Source organism: Salvelinus alpinus, chromosome 5 (assembly GCF_045679555.1).
Source record: "Salvelinus alpinus chromosome 5, SLU_Salpinus.1, whole genome shotgun sequence".
NCBI classification, from domain to species: domain Eukaryota; kingdom Metazoa; phylum Chordata; class Actinopteri; order Salmoniformes; family Salmonidae; genus Salvelinus; species Salvelinus alpinus.
In genome coordinates this window covers 10,288,351-10,302,923 of record NC_092090.1, presented here as the reverse complement: position 1 = coordinate 10,302,923, position 14,573 = coordinate 10,288,351, and the positions used below count along the sequence as shown (strand labels likewise).

At 41.8% G+C, this 14,573-nt stretch overlaps 1 protein-coding gene across 6 annotated transcripts in view; it reads left to right on the top strand.

Moving 5' to 3' along the window:
* The window catches only part of LOC139575519 (C-myc promoter-binding protein-like), a 252,682-nt gene that overhangs the window by 51,541 nt on the left and 186,568 nt on the right, over positions 1 to 14,573 (top strand). For all 6 annotated transcript variants that reach the window (XR_011674965.1, XM_071400535.1, XM_071400533.1 and 3 more), the window contains exon 5: positions 13,878 to 14,047. Coding sequence is in view for 5 of the 6 variants with exons in the window: in XM_071400535.1 (XP_071256636.1) it covers positions 13,878 to 14,047 (170 nt within the window). In the remaining variant the exon portion in view is untranslated. The remainder of the gene's footprint in view (positions 1 to 13,877; positions 14,048 to 14,573) is intronic.

Here is a 14,573-nt window from a genome sequence, read left to right as displayed (position 1 = left end):
CAATCCGGTTTCCGAGCCGGTCACGGGTGCACCTCAGCCACGCTCAAGGTACTAAACGATATCATAACCGCCATCGATAAAAGACATTACTGTGCAGCCGTCTTCATCGACCTGGCCAAGGCTTTCGACTCTGTCAATCACCATATTCTTATCGGCAGACTCAGTAGCCTCGGTTTTTCTAATGACTGCCTTGCCTGGTTCACCAACTACTTTGCAGACAGAGTTCAGTGTGTCAAATCAGAGGGCATGTTGTCCGGTCCTCTGGCAGTCTCTATGGGGGTACCACAGGGTTCAATTCTCGGGCCGACTCTTTTCTCTGTATACATCAATGATGTTGCTCTTGCTGCGGGCGATTCCCTGATCCACCTCTACGCAGACGACACCATTCTGTATACTTCCGGCCCTTCCTTGGACACTGTGCTATCTAACCTCCAAACGAGCTTCAATGCCATACAACACTCCTTCCGTGGCCTCCAACTGCTCTTAAACGCTAGTAAAACCAAATGCATGCTTTTCAACCGTTCGCTGCCTGCACCCGCACGCCCGACTAGCATCACCACCCTGGACGGTTCCGACCTAGAATAAGTGGACATCTATAAGTACCTAGGTGTCTGGCTAGACTGCAAACTCTCCTTCCAGACTCATATCAAACATCTCCAATCCAAAATCAAATCTAGAGTCGGCTTTCTATTCCGCAACAAAGCCTCCTTCACTCACGCCGCCAAACTTACCCTAGTAAAACTGACTATCCTACCGATCCTCGACTTCGGCGATGTCATCTACAAAATAGCTTCCAATAATCTACTCAGCAAACTGGATGCAGTTTATCACAGTGCCATCCGTTTTGTTACTAAAGCACCTTATACGACCCACCACTGCGACCTGTATGCCCTAGTCGGCTGGCCCTCGCTACATGTTCGTCGTCAGACCCACTGGCTCCAGGTCATCTACAAGGCTATGCTAGGTAAAGTGCCGCCTTATCTCAGTTCACTGGTCACGATGGCTACACCCACCCGTAGCACGCGCTCCAGCAGGTGTATCTCACTGATCATCCCTAAAGCCAAAACCTCATTTGGACGCCTTTCCTTCCAGTTCTCTGCTGCCTGCGACTGGAACGAATTGCAAAAATCTCTGAAGTTGGAGACTTTTATCTCCCTCAACAACTTTAAACATCTGCTATCCGAGCAGCTAACCGATCGCTGCAGCTGTACATAGTCCATCTGTAAACTACCCACCCAATTTACCTACCTCACCCCCCATACTGCTTTTATTTATTTACTTTTCTGCTCTTTTGCACACCAGTATCTCTTCTTGCACATGATCATCTGATGATTTATCACTCCAGTGTTAATCTGCTAAATTGTAATTATTCGATTTATTGCCTACCTCATGCCTTTTGCACACATTGTATATAGATTCTCTTTTTTTTCTACCATGTTATTGACTTGTTTATTGTTTACTCCATGTGTAACTCTGTGTTGTTGTCTGTTCACACTGCTATGTTTTATCTTGGCCAGGTGGCAGTTGCAAATGAGAACTTGTTCTCGGGGATTGGAGGGACGCCATGTGCGACTGACGTGTTTTCCGTTTGCTCCCGTGGTATTTTTAAAGTTTATGTGAAGTTTGCAGCAGAACCGTATTTATTTTCATATATTATTTTGGTGATCCCTTCCCGTAAAAACCAAGACTACTTTACTTCCAAATGTCAGCATGTCGACGAAACATAAGGCTAAAAGCATGACTTTGAGAAAACCCGGCCTACAAGACACACTCTCATCACCGCCCTCTCCTGAGCCTGACGGCCCGGGGACTGACACTTTACCCGGGGGGGCGGCTTGGCCTGGCGGCGCTGAAATGAACATTCTCGAGGCCATCAAACTACTACGCTCTGAGATAGTTGAAATGAAAACGGAGGTGGTTAATACGATTGAGGCCCGAATAAAGGAGGTTTCTGATACTTTAAAAGCAGATCTAACCATCCTGCGGAACGAGACGGTGCCAGCAATCACATCACTCAAAACAACAATGGCGTCGCACACTACAACGATTGCAGCACTGGAGACCTCCGCTACAAATGTCTCCGACTTAACTACATCCCTGGAGGCTGACGTGAAACGCCTCGCTGCGGATTTGAAAAAGGTGAAGGAGAGCTGTGTAAGTTTAGAGGGATTCTCTCGCCGCAATAACCTGAGACTTGTATCAGTCCCAGAGTCAGCGGAAATGCCTCGCGCCACGGATTTCGTTTCTGGGCTGCTGAAGGATGTTCTTGCCTTAGATGAAAAGCCCCTGATTGATCGTGCCCACCGGTCGCTGCGCCCAAAGCCCCGGGATGGGGAGAGGCCCCGTGACATAATTCTTCGAGTGCACTTTTTCCATGAGAAGATGGAGATTCTCCGACGAGCCCGCAATACCACTCTGAGCTTTCAAGGACAGAGCTTCTCCATCTACCAGGACTACTCCCCCACTGTTTCCAGGCAGCGCGCAGCTTTCGGGCAGGCCAAGCGACTACTTCGGGACCATCCAGGTGTGAAGTACGGACTGCGATTCCCGGCCCGTTTATGGCTATCTCATGATGGTAAAGACTACACATTTGAATCTCCGGATGAGGCTCTCTCTCACATTCAACGTCACATCAAGAAGTCTTGAACTTGCTCATAGTTCAGCAACTGTTGCTTGCGAACTGTGGATAGTAAGTAACCCACCTGTGGTACAATTATGTTTAGCTACAACATGCTAATTTTGTATAGTTGGGGAGTTGGCGAACCCATTCAGGCTTATTTGATGTGATTAAATGTTTTGATCATCTAGTGTGCTTGCCTTACAAGCATTCAGTCATTTTAATTTCATTGTATTGAGGTTTTACTTTACTCCTGTGTTTCTAGGCTGTCTTGCTCACCTATTCAGTTTGTTTACATAGTGTCTCAGTGACTCAAAATATTCTTGGCTATTTGTTTACTGCATCCGTTTGCATTGACCCAGTAAACAGTAAATGCTTCCCGAGGCGACACGTTTTTTGGGGTCCTCACTTAAATTTTAAAAGTTCTGAGCGTCATTTATGCCCAGCAAGCGTTCAACGTTGCGCACACGTAGTTTTTTGGTATTGGTTGTAAGCTGTCTCAGCATTCAACTAGACAACTATTATAATAATAATCATTATTATTATTTTTGATTGTCTTACTACGATTTCCTTACTTCAAATTAGGTCTTCGGCTGAGAGCCTTTATACATTTTATTTATTTTATTTATTTTCTCTCTCAAATGCCTGTTATAAGACTGGGAATATAATTATATACATCTACAAGTGGTGCTTTTGTAATTTCGTTTGCACAAGGGATTCACTTTTATTTATTTTTATTTAAAAAATGATTCTCTTTTTTTTTGCTGTTTGATCCACTAACAAAACGCGACTTTAAAGAGCGGGACTGTGGGTTTAGGTTTAAGACCGCACTCTCACAGACATACTGTGCGAAGAGAACATGTTCTATTTAGGCTTGTACCTCGTTTGGGGAGGTATTGTCTGGGATGGGGGGAGGGGGGGGGGGAGGGGTTGAATTGTTCAGTTCTAATGTTGTCATTCTGTCTTTTTCGTTTTTTTTGTTTGTACTTTTTCCAAACATCTACCACCGTACATTATTACTCTGAGACAAGTTATTCTGGGGTTTTTGGGCGCTCATTGCTTTTCCATTCTATGCTCTAATGACAGGGTTGTATAACGGGAATGCCCAGAGGGGCCGAAACAATGCGATCAAGTACATTTCGTGGAACATCAAAGGGGTTAATAACCCAGTGAAGCGTAAGAGGGTGTTGACACACTTAAAGGGTTTGAATGCAAATATTGCATTTCTACAAGAGACTCACTTGAGGACTGGTGAGCACTTTAGGATGCGTAGGGACTGGGTTGGTCAAGTGTTCCACTCTAACTTTCATAGTAAATCAAGAGGGGCTGCCATTTTGGTTGATAAAGCTACTCCCTTTGTAGCTTCTGAGGTTATCGCTGATCCTAAGGGACGATACATCATAGTAACCGGTAAGCTGTTTTCTACCCCTCTTGTGTTGGCTAGTGTTTATGCTCCCAATTGGGATGACACAAGTTTCATTTCTTCCTTTTTGTCTGCTATACCCAATTTAGATTCTCATTTGTTGATTTTAGGGGGGGATTTCAACTGCAAAATGTCCCCAGTTCTTGACAAGTCCTCACGAACAACTACAGGCCCATCTAAATGTGCCCTACTTATTCAAGCCTTTCTTCAGAAATATGCCATGTTTGAGGCCTGGCGTTTCCTACATCCTACAGATAGACAGTATTCCTTTTATTCTCATGTCCATCAAACATACTCCCGGATTGATTACTTCTTTTTGGACAAAAAACTTCTGCCTAACCTTCGGCAGTGTACTTACAAGAGTATTGTTATTTCTGACCATTCACCATTAGTGCTTGAACTAGAGTTTCCCCAGCGACCTCCTATGTGTTATCAATGGCGTCTCAACCCCATTTTACTCTCAGATAAGGAGTTTGTCAATTTCATTTCTTCTGAAATCACCTTATTCCTAGAAACTAATTCAACACCAGGTATGTCCTGCTCTACCATATGAGAGTCTCTCAAAGCATACCTACGTGGCCAAATTATCTCTTATACAGCCAACCAAAACAGAGTTCGCTCTCAGCGACTTCGGGACCTGAGCGAATCCATAGCCACATTGGATGAGAAGTATGCTACGGTTCCTTCCTCTGATCTGCATAAAGAGCGCCAACTACTCCAATCTGAATTTGATGAGCTTTCTACCAGGCAAGCTGAACAGTTACTCTTGCGAGCTCGGTACAGAGTGTATGAACAAGGCGACAAGGCCAGTAAACTCCTTGCACATCAGATCCGTAAGTCTGAGGCCTCACGTTTAATCCCACAAATAAGGACCCCGTCTGGTGCCACCACAGTTATACATAAAGAGATCAATGATCAATTCAAACAATTTTACTCTGCGCTATACACCTCTGAATCCCCTCAAGACCCTTTGCTGATTGATTCCTTCTTTAATGGCCTGAATATGCCTTCAATTGATACAGACACCCATGACTGTCTAGAAGAAGAATTTACACCTGAGGAGATTGCAACAGCAGTGTCCGCAATGAAAAGTGGTAAATCACCGGGTCCGGATGGTTTTCCAACCGAATTTTACAGGACGTTTTCTGGTCTGCTTTGCCCATTCTTGTCTCGACTATTTGCAGAGTGCCTTGATACCTCAAAGCTACCGCCTACTCTTTATCAGGCTTCAATTTCATTACTATTAAAGAAAAACAAAGACCCCCTGGAATGTGGATCCTATCGCCCAATCTCGCTTTTAAACTGTGATTACAAAATTCTAGCCAAGCTTTTAGCCATCCGTATGGAAGGCTCGCTGCACCAAGTAATACACTCTGACCAGACTGGCTTTGTGAGAAATAGGCATTTGTTTTTCAATATTAGGCGCCTTATGAATATACTGTACTCCCCAGCGTCGGAGGACCCAGAGGTAGTGGTCTCACTTGATGCAGAAAAAGCGTTTGACCGCGTTGAGTGGGATTACCTAACAGCTACCCTTTATAGATTTGGCTTTGGTCCCAAATTCATTGCGTGGATAAAGATTCTTTATTTTTCCCCCATGGCTTCGGTACGGACTAACAACTTGTCCTCTGACTATTTTCCCTTGCACCGCGGATCCAGACAGGGCTGTCCACTCTCCCCCTTGTTGTTTGCTTTGGCAATCGAACCTCTCGCCATTGCACTACGCTCTAATGATGCCATTCAAGGAATAATCAGGACGGGCTCAGAGCAGAAAGTCTCGCTATATGCGGATGACCTCCTTTTGTTTATCTCTAACCCTGATACCTCATTGCCACGCGCCTTATCTGTTCTTAAAAGGTTTGGATCAATCTCAGGGTACAAGCTGAATCTAGGCAAGAGTGAGCTTTTTCCTGTAAACAAGGCTGCTTTAAAGTGCTCTTTTACAAGTTCTCAGTTTAGGATTGTCCGGGATCAATTCACCTACTTGGGAGTTAAAGTGACAAGGAAATATTCAAATCTGTTTCAGGAAAACTTGGTTGCTCTAGCAGACAGTTTGAAACAATCTTTTACTTTTTGGAAGTCGCTACCTCTTTCTCTTATCGGAAGGATTAATGTCATTAAAATGAGTGTGTTGCCCAAATTTCTATATTTATTTCAATGTTTACCCATTTTTATTCCAAAATCTTTTTTTATTTCACTGGATCAAACATTCATGCATTTCATTTGGGATGGCAAGGTACCACGGATTGGTAAAAAACATTTACAGAAGCCTAAGTCATTGGGGGGTTTAGCTCTACCAAATTTTCAGACATACTATTGGGCTGCAAATTTCAGAGCCCTTCTGTACTGGCTGCAGACTGATCCTACTGGCCCCAGACCACTCTGGGTCCAGATGGAGTCTGAATCGTGTAAACCTGCTGCACTTTCTTCTGTGTTGTGCTCGTCTCTCCCAGTGTCCCTAGGCAAAAGGTGTGTCAACCCAATTGTAAAGCAGTCTCTTAAAATTTGGAATCAGTTCCGTTTAGCCTTTGGCCTCCGAGGCTTTTCTCTATCAGGCCCAATCAATCAGAACATTTTATTTCCTCCATCTTTGAATGATGGGGCTTTTGGCATCTGGCACTCACTAGGCCTCTCCTCACTAGCCCAATTATTCTTTGATGACACATTTGCCTCTTTTGCTCAGCTACAGGAAAGGTTCAACCTCCCCCAATCCCACTTTTTCCGCTATCTCCAGACTAGGAACTTTGTCAGAGCTAACACACCTGAATTTCCCCATATGCCTGCGAATACAGCTATAGAGAGCATCTTGGAGCTGAACAAGCTTCCTAGGGGCACAATTTCAGATGTATATGCAATCATTCATGACTTACAGAACCCTTCTTTGGTGCCTTTAAAGACTCGATGGGAAAAGGATTTGGGGGAGGAACTTGGGGAAGACACCTGGGAATCTGTGCTGCGCAGGGTGCATTCGTCCTCTTTTAGCACTAGACACAGCCTCATTCAATTCAAGGTGGTTCACCGTATCCACTGGTCTGGGGCCAGACTTGGAAGAATATTCTCTGATTTTGATCCTACCTGTGTCAGATGTAAAATAGAACCAGCCACACTGTTGCATATGTTCTGGGGCTGTCATAAACTGTCAGGTTTCTGGGAATTAATATTTAAATGTTTCTCTGATATATATGACACTGTTATAGATCCGTCTCCCCTTACAGCCCTTTTTGGTGTACTGCCCATAGGTACCCCCCTGTCAAGAATCCAGTCGGACACTGTTGCTTATACAACTCTTTTAGCTAGACGGCTAATACTACAGAACTGGAAGATGGCAGCTCCCCCATCTTATACATATTGGGTGAGAGATGTGTTGTGCTCTCTGAAACTAGAAAAAATTAAATTCAATTCACGTGGGAACCCCAAACTGTTTAATGAGGCTTGGGCTCCATTCCGGTGTTACTTTAAACAGTCCATCCTCTGATGGCATTCCTATTAAAACCAAAATAAGTCTGTATTTGACCCCCCTGTGACTTACTTAGGGGTTGGATGAGCATTTCTCTGTGTTTTTTCTGGGGGGGGGGGCATTAAGGTTGATGTGCTTATTGATTGTGACCTGCGGATGCCTTGTTCATCTTGCCCGGGCAGAGACTAAGGTGTGAGCTTGTTTTTCCCAGTTATTTTTATTTTTAAATTTCGTTCACGCCTACATAAAATTATTATTATTCATTTTTTATTTTAAAGCATTGTAAACTTTTCATTTTTGGTCCAGTGGATGGTTGGTCTGTGGCCTTGACTGTCTGTGAGTGGTTGCATTTCTCCACCCCATCCCTTGACTGTTTACAGGAACAATGGTGAGGTGGTTGCTCTGTCCCTATACTATAGATTGCCCTTTAACCTTTGTAGCCTTCTGCCTGGTGTGTTTAACTTGTCTAAAGTATGGTATCTTTAAAGCTATTTTTTTTTAATGTATTATTTGTATTTTTTTCTAGTTGAGTATATTATTTATATTGCTTTGTCTTGTCTGTGTGTGTAAAACTTAATAAACAGAGTTTTCAAAAGAGAACTTGTTCTCAACTAGCCTACCTGGTTAAATAAAGGTGAAATAAAAAAAATAAAAATACACACGGCCACAATCGAGAACTGCAACTACCCGTTTAATGGCCATTAGCATTACGTGTGCTGCTATATATACGTGATGTGCTGTTGTCTCTTGGTAGGGTCAGGCACAGTTGAACAGTACTATCCTCATAGAGCCCAGTTACTGTCCAAGGTCCTGCAGTATGGTAGCTTCACACTGACTTTTTAAAATGTGTTTATTTAAGCTTTATTTAATAAGAGGGACTGACAGGGGTTGGATTCTCCCTGGTTGGCTGGTGAGTTATTCATGTTTATAACAGGTTTGGATTCTCCCTGGTTGGCTGATGAGTCATTCATGTTTATGACAGGGGTTGGATTCTCCCTGGTTGGCTGATGAGTCATTCATGTTTATGACAGGGGTTGGATTCTCTCTGGTGAGTGAGTAAATGTGGACACATTTTTTCTCTACACTGTTCATTGTGACGATAAACGGTTGTAGTTTTTTCCCCCCACAGTTACTTGGTTGTTCAATGCAAATGCTCTCGTGATGAGTCATGGATGTTTACAGCAGGGTAGGAGGGATTCTCCCTGGTTGGCTGGTGTATCAGAGATTCTCCCTGGTTGGCTGATGTATCAGAGATTCTCCCTGGTTGGCTGATGTATCAGAGATTCTCCCTGGTTGGCTGGTGAGTCTAGAATGTTTACAGCAGGGTAGAAGGGATTCTCCCTGGTTGGCTGATGTATCAGAGATTCTCCCTGGTTGGCTGATGTATCAGAGATTCTCCCTGGTTGGCTGATGTATCAGAGATTCTCCCTGGTTGGCTGATGTATCAGAGATTCTCCCTGGTTGGCTGATGTATCAGAGATTCTCCCTGGTTGGCTGATGTATCAGAGATTCTCCCTGGTTGGCTGATGTATCAGAGATTTTCCCTGGTTGGCTGGTGTATCAGAGATTTTCCCTGGTTGGCTGATGTATCAGAGATTCTCCCTGGTTGGCTGGTGTATCAGAGATTTTCCCTGGTTGGTTGGTGTGTCAGAGATTCTCCCTGGTTGGCTGATGTATCAGAGATTCTCCCTGGTTGGCTGGTGTATCAGAGATTCTCCCTGGTTGGCTGATGTATCAGAGATTCTCCCTGGTTGGCTGGTGTATCAGAGATTCTCCCTGGTTGGCTGGTGTATCAGAGATTCTCCCTGGTTGGCTGGTGTATCAGAGATTCTCCCTGGTTGGCTGATGTATCAGAGATTCTCCCTGGTTGGCTGATGTATCAGAGATTCTCCCTGGTTGGCTGATGTATCAGAGATTCTCCCTGGTTGGCTGATGTATCAGAGATTCACCCTGGTTGGCTGATGAGCCAGTTAGAGAGAGCGATATATCCCAGAGGATATGGGCCAGGCAGGGTGAGAGAGAGAGAGAGAGAGAGAGAGAGAGAGAGAGAGAGAGAGAGAGAGAGAGAGAGAGAGTCCCCAGAGGATATGGGCCAGGCAGGGTGCATGAGAACATACTGTAGTCTGCAGTGATGTGCTGCTGGCGTGTTAAGACTTGTTAAGACGTGTTGTGGTGTGTTGTGAGACAGACAGTGTTCTGGGTTAAACACTGTTAATGATGCCAGTACACGCTCCTAGAGCCTTAAAGAGATCCTTCACCCAAGTAAGAAAAGGACTCCCTTTCTTTGGGACAGCATGGTGCTCACCAGTCCAAAACACTGCCTACAGTTTGGCCTACATAATAGTGTAATTACTGAGCTAGGCCTAAGTGTAGCTAATTGGTGTCTATGGACAATGACTAGACCTAATTAACAAAGACTTCATTATCTGTCAGCGACTGCTTAGTGCTACAGGAACTGCCTAGTGTTGCATGTAATGATGATTATGATCATGTCATGATACATTAACTGAGGGATAGTCCTCTATCAACTCATAGCTGTTTAGTGGTTCATTAGGATAGAAACATTCTACATTAACCCATAGCTGTTTAGTGGTTCATTAGGATAGAAACATTCTACATTAACCCATAGCTGTTTAGTGGTTCATTAGGATAGAAACATTCTACATTAACTCATAGCTGTTTAGTGGTTCATTATGATAGAAACATTCTACATTAACCCATAGCTGTTTAGTGGTTCATTATGATAGAAACATTCTACATTAACCCATAGCTGTTTAGTGGTTCATTAGGATAGAAACATTCTACATTAACCCATAGCTGTTTAGTGGTTCATTAGGATAGAAACATTCTACATTAACTCATAGCTGTTTAGTGGTTCATTACTATAGAAACATTCTACATTAACCCATAGCTGTTTAGTGGTTCATTAGGATAGAAACATTCTACATTAACCCATAGCTGTTTAGTGGTTCATTAGGATAGAAACAATCTACATTAACCCATAGCTGTTTAGTGGTTCATTAGGATAGAAACATTCTACATTAACCCATAGCTGTTTAGTGGTTCATTAGGATAGAAACATTCTACATTAACTCATAGCTGTTTAGTGGTTCATTAGGATAGAAACATTCTACATTAACTCATAGCTGTTTAGTGGTTCATTATGATAGAAACATTCTACATTAACCCATAGCTGTTTAGTGGTTCATTAGGATAGAAACATTCTACATTAACCCATAGCTGTTTAGTGGTTCATTAGGATAGAAACATTCTACATTAACTCATAGCTGTTTAGTGGTTCATTACTATAGAAACATTCTACATTAACCCATAGCTGTTTAGTGGTTCATTAGGATAGAAACATTCTACATTAACCCATAGCTGTTTAGTGGTTCATTAGGATAGAAACATTCTACATTAACCCATAGCTGTTTAGTGGTTCATTAGGATAGAAACATTCTACATTAACCCATAGCTGTTTAGTGGTTCATTAGGATAGAAACATTCTACATTAACCCATAGCTGTTTAGTGGTTCATTAGGATAGAAACATTCTACATTAACTCATAGCTGTTTAGTGGTTCATTATGATAGAAACATTCTACATTAACCCATAGCTGTTTAGTGGTTCATTATGATAGAAACATTCTACATTAACCCATAGCTGTTTAGTGGTTCATTAGGATAGAAACATTCTACATTAACCCATAGCTGTTTAGTGGTTCATTAGGATAGAAACATTCTACATTAACTCATAGCTGTTTAGTGGTTCATTACTATAGAAACATTCTACATTAACCCATAGCTGTTTAGTGGTTCATTAGGATAGAAACATTCTACATTAACCCATAGCTGTTTAGTGGTTCATTAGGATAGAAACAATCTACATTAACCCATAGCTGTTTAGTGGTTCATTAGGATAGAAACATTCTACATTAACCCATAGCTGTTTAGTGGTTCATTAGGATAGAAACATTCTACATTAACTCATAGCTGTTTAGTGGTTCATTAGGATAGAAACATTCTACATTAACTCATAGCTGTTTAGTGGTTCATTATGATAGAAACATTCTACATTAACCCATAGCTGTTTAGTGGTTCATTAGGATAGAAACATTCTACATTAACCCATAGCTGTTTAGTGGTTCATTAGGATAGAAACATTCTACATTAACTCATAGCTGTTTAGTGGTTCATTACTATAGAAACATTCTACATTAACCCATAGCTGTTTAGTGGTTCATTAGGATAGAAACATTCTACATTAACCCATAGCTGTTTAGTGGTTCATTAGGATAGAAACATTCTACATTAACCCATAGCTGTTTAGTGGTTCATTAGGATAGAAACATTCTACATTAACCCATAGCTGTTTAGTGGTTCATTAGGATAGAAACATTCTACATTAACTCATAGCTGTTTAGTGGTTCATTAGGATAGAAACATTCTACATTAACTCATAGCTGTTTAGTGGTTCATTAGGATAGAAACATTCTACATTAACTCATAGCTGTTTAGTGGTTCATTAGGATAGAAACATTCTACATTAACTCATAGCTGTTTAGTGGTTCATTAGGATAGAAACATTCTACATTAACTCATAGCTGTTTAGTGGTTCATTAGGATAGAAACATTCTACATTAACTCATAGCTGTTTAGTGGTTCATTAGGATAGAAACATTCTACATTAACTCATAGCTGTTTAGTGGTTCATTAGGATAGAAACATTCTACATTAACTCATAGCTGTTTAGTGGTTCATTAGGATAGAAACATTCTACATTAACCCATAGCTGTTTAGTGGTTCATTAGGATAGAAACATTCTACATTAACCCATAGCTGTTTAGTGGTTCATTAGGATAGAAACATTCTACATTAACCCATAGCTGTTTAGTGGTTCATTAGGATAGAAACATTCTACATTAACCCATAGCTGTTTAGTGGTTCATTAGGATAGAAACATTCTACATTAACCCATAGCTGTTTAGTGGTTCATTAGGATAGAAACATTCTACATTAACTCATAGCTGTTTAGTGGTTCATTAGGATAGAAACATTCTACATTAACCCATAGCTGTTTAGTGGTTCATTAGGATAGAAACATTCTACATTAACCCATAGCTGTTTAGTGGTTCATTAGGATAGAAACATTCTACATTAACTCATAGCTGTTTAGTGGTTCATTAGGATAGAAACATTCTACATTAACCCATAGCTGTTTAGTGGTTCATTAGGATAGAAACATTCTACATTAACTCATAGCTGTTTAGTGGTTCATTAGGATAGAAACATTCTACATTAACCCATAGCTGTTTAGTGGTTCATTAGGATAGAAACATTCTACATTAACTCATAGCTGTTTAGTGGTTCATTAGGATAGAAACATTCTACATTAACCCATAGCTGTTTAGTGGTTCATTATGATAGAAACATTCTACATTAACCCATAGCTGTTTAGTGGTTCATTAGGATAGAAACATTCTACATTAACCCATAGCTGTTTAGTGGTTCATTAGGATAGAAACATTCTACATTAACCCATAGCTGTTTAGTGGTTCATTAGGATAGAAACATTCTACATTAACTCATAGCTGTTTAGTGGTTCATTATGATAGAAACATTCTACATTAACTCATAGCTGTTTAGTGGTTCATTAGGATAGAAACATTCTACATTAACTCATAGCTGTTTAGTGGTTCATTATGATAGAAACATTCTACATTAACCCATAGCTGTTTAGTGGTTCATGAGGATAGAAACATTCTACATTAACCCATAGCTGTTTAGTGGTTCATTAGGATAGAAACATTCTACATTAACCCATAGCTGTTTAGTGGTTCATGAGGATAGAAACATTCTACATTAACTCATAGCTGTTTAGTGGTTCATTAGGATAGAAACATTCTACATTAACCCATAGCTGTTTAGTGGTTCATTAGGATAGAAACATTCTACATTAACCCATAGCTGTTTAGTGGTTCATGAGGATAGAAACATTCTACATTAACCCATAGCTGTTTAGTGGTTCATTAGGATAGAAACATTCTACATTAACCCATAGCTGTTTAGTGGTTCATTAGGATAGAAACATTCTACATTAACCCATAGCTGTTTAGTGGTTCATTAGGATAGAAACATTCTACATTAACTCATAGCTGTTTAGTGGGTCATTAGGATAGAAACATTCTACATTAAATTTTATTGAGGTGTGATCTCCTTTATTGAGTTCTCTCCCTCGCCCCTCCTTCCGTCCTCTTTCATTCCTTCCCTCTCTCTCCCTCCCCCTCTCCTTCTCTCCCTCTCCTTCCCCCACTCCCTCCCTCTCCCCTTCTCTCCCTCTCCTTCCCCCACTCCCTCCCTCTCCCCTCTCCCTCCCTCCAGGTTTGTTTAGCAGGTATCCTGAGGAGGACTATGAGTCTTTCCCCCTGCCTGAGTCCGTGCCCCTGTTCTGTCTGCCCATGGGGGCCACAATCGAGGCCTGGCCGGCCCAGACCAAATACTCCCTGCCTGTCTTCTCCACCTTCGTACTGACCGGATCCTCTGGAGAGAAGGTAACAGACACATGAGCGTTCACGCAGACAGGCATGCACACACACACACACACACACACACACACACACACACACACACACACACACACACACACACACACACACACACACACACACACACACCTATCCTTTCGAGAATGGTTATTCCACCATGCACACCCGTCCACATGCACGCACTAGGTCCAAGGAATGTTATTGTAAAGGTTTTCTTCCAGGGGTGAAGGAGAGGACCAAAGTGCAGCGCGGCTAGTGTTAAACATGTTTAATTAAGAACAAGTGAAACACTACAAACAACATACAAAATAACAAATGTGCAAAACCGATACAGACCTATCTGGTGCAGAACACAAACACAGAGACAGGTAACAAACACCCACAAAATCCCAACACAAAACAAGCCTCCTATATATGAGTCTCAATCAGAGACAACGATTACCATCTGTCTCTGATTGAGAACCCACACTAGGCTGACATAGAAACAGACAAACTAGACACACAACATATAATTTCCACCCAGCTCACGTCC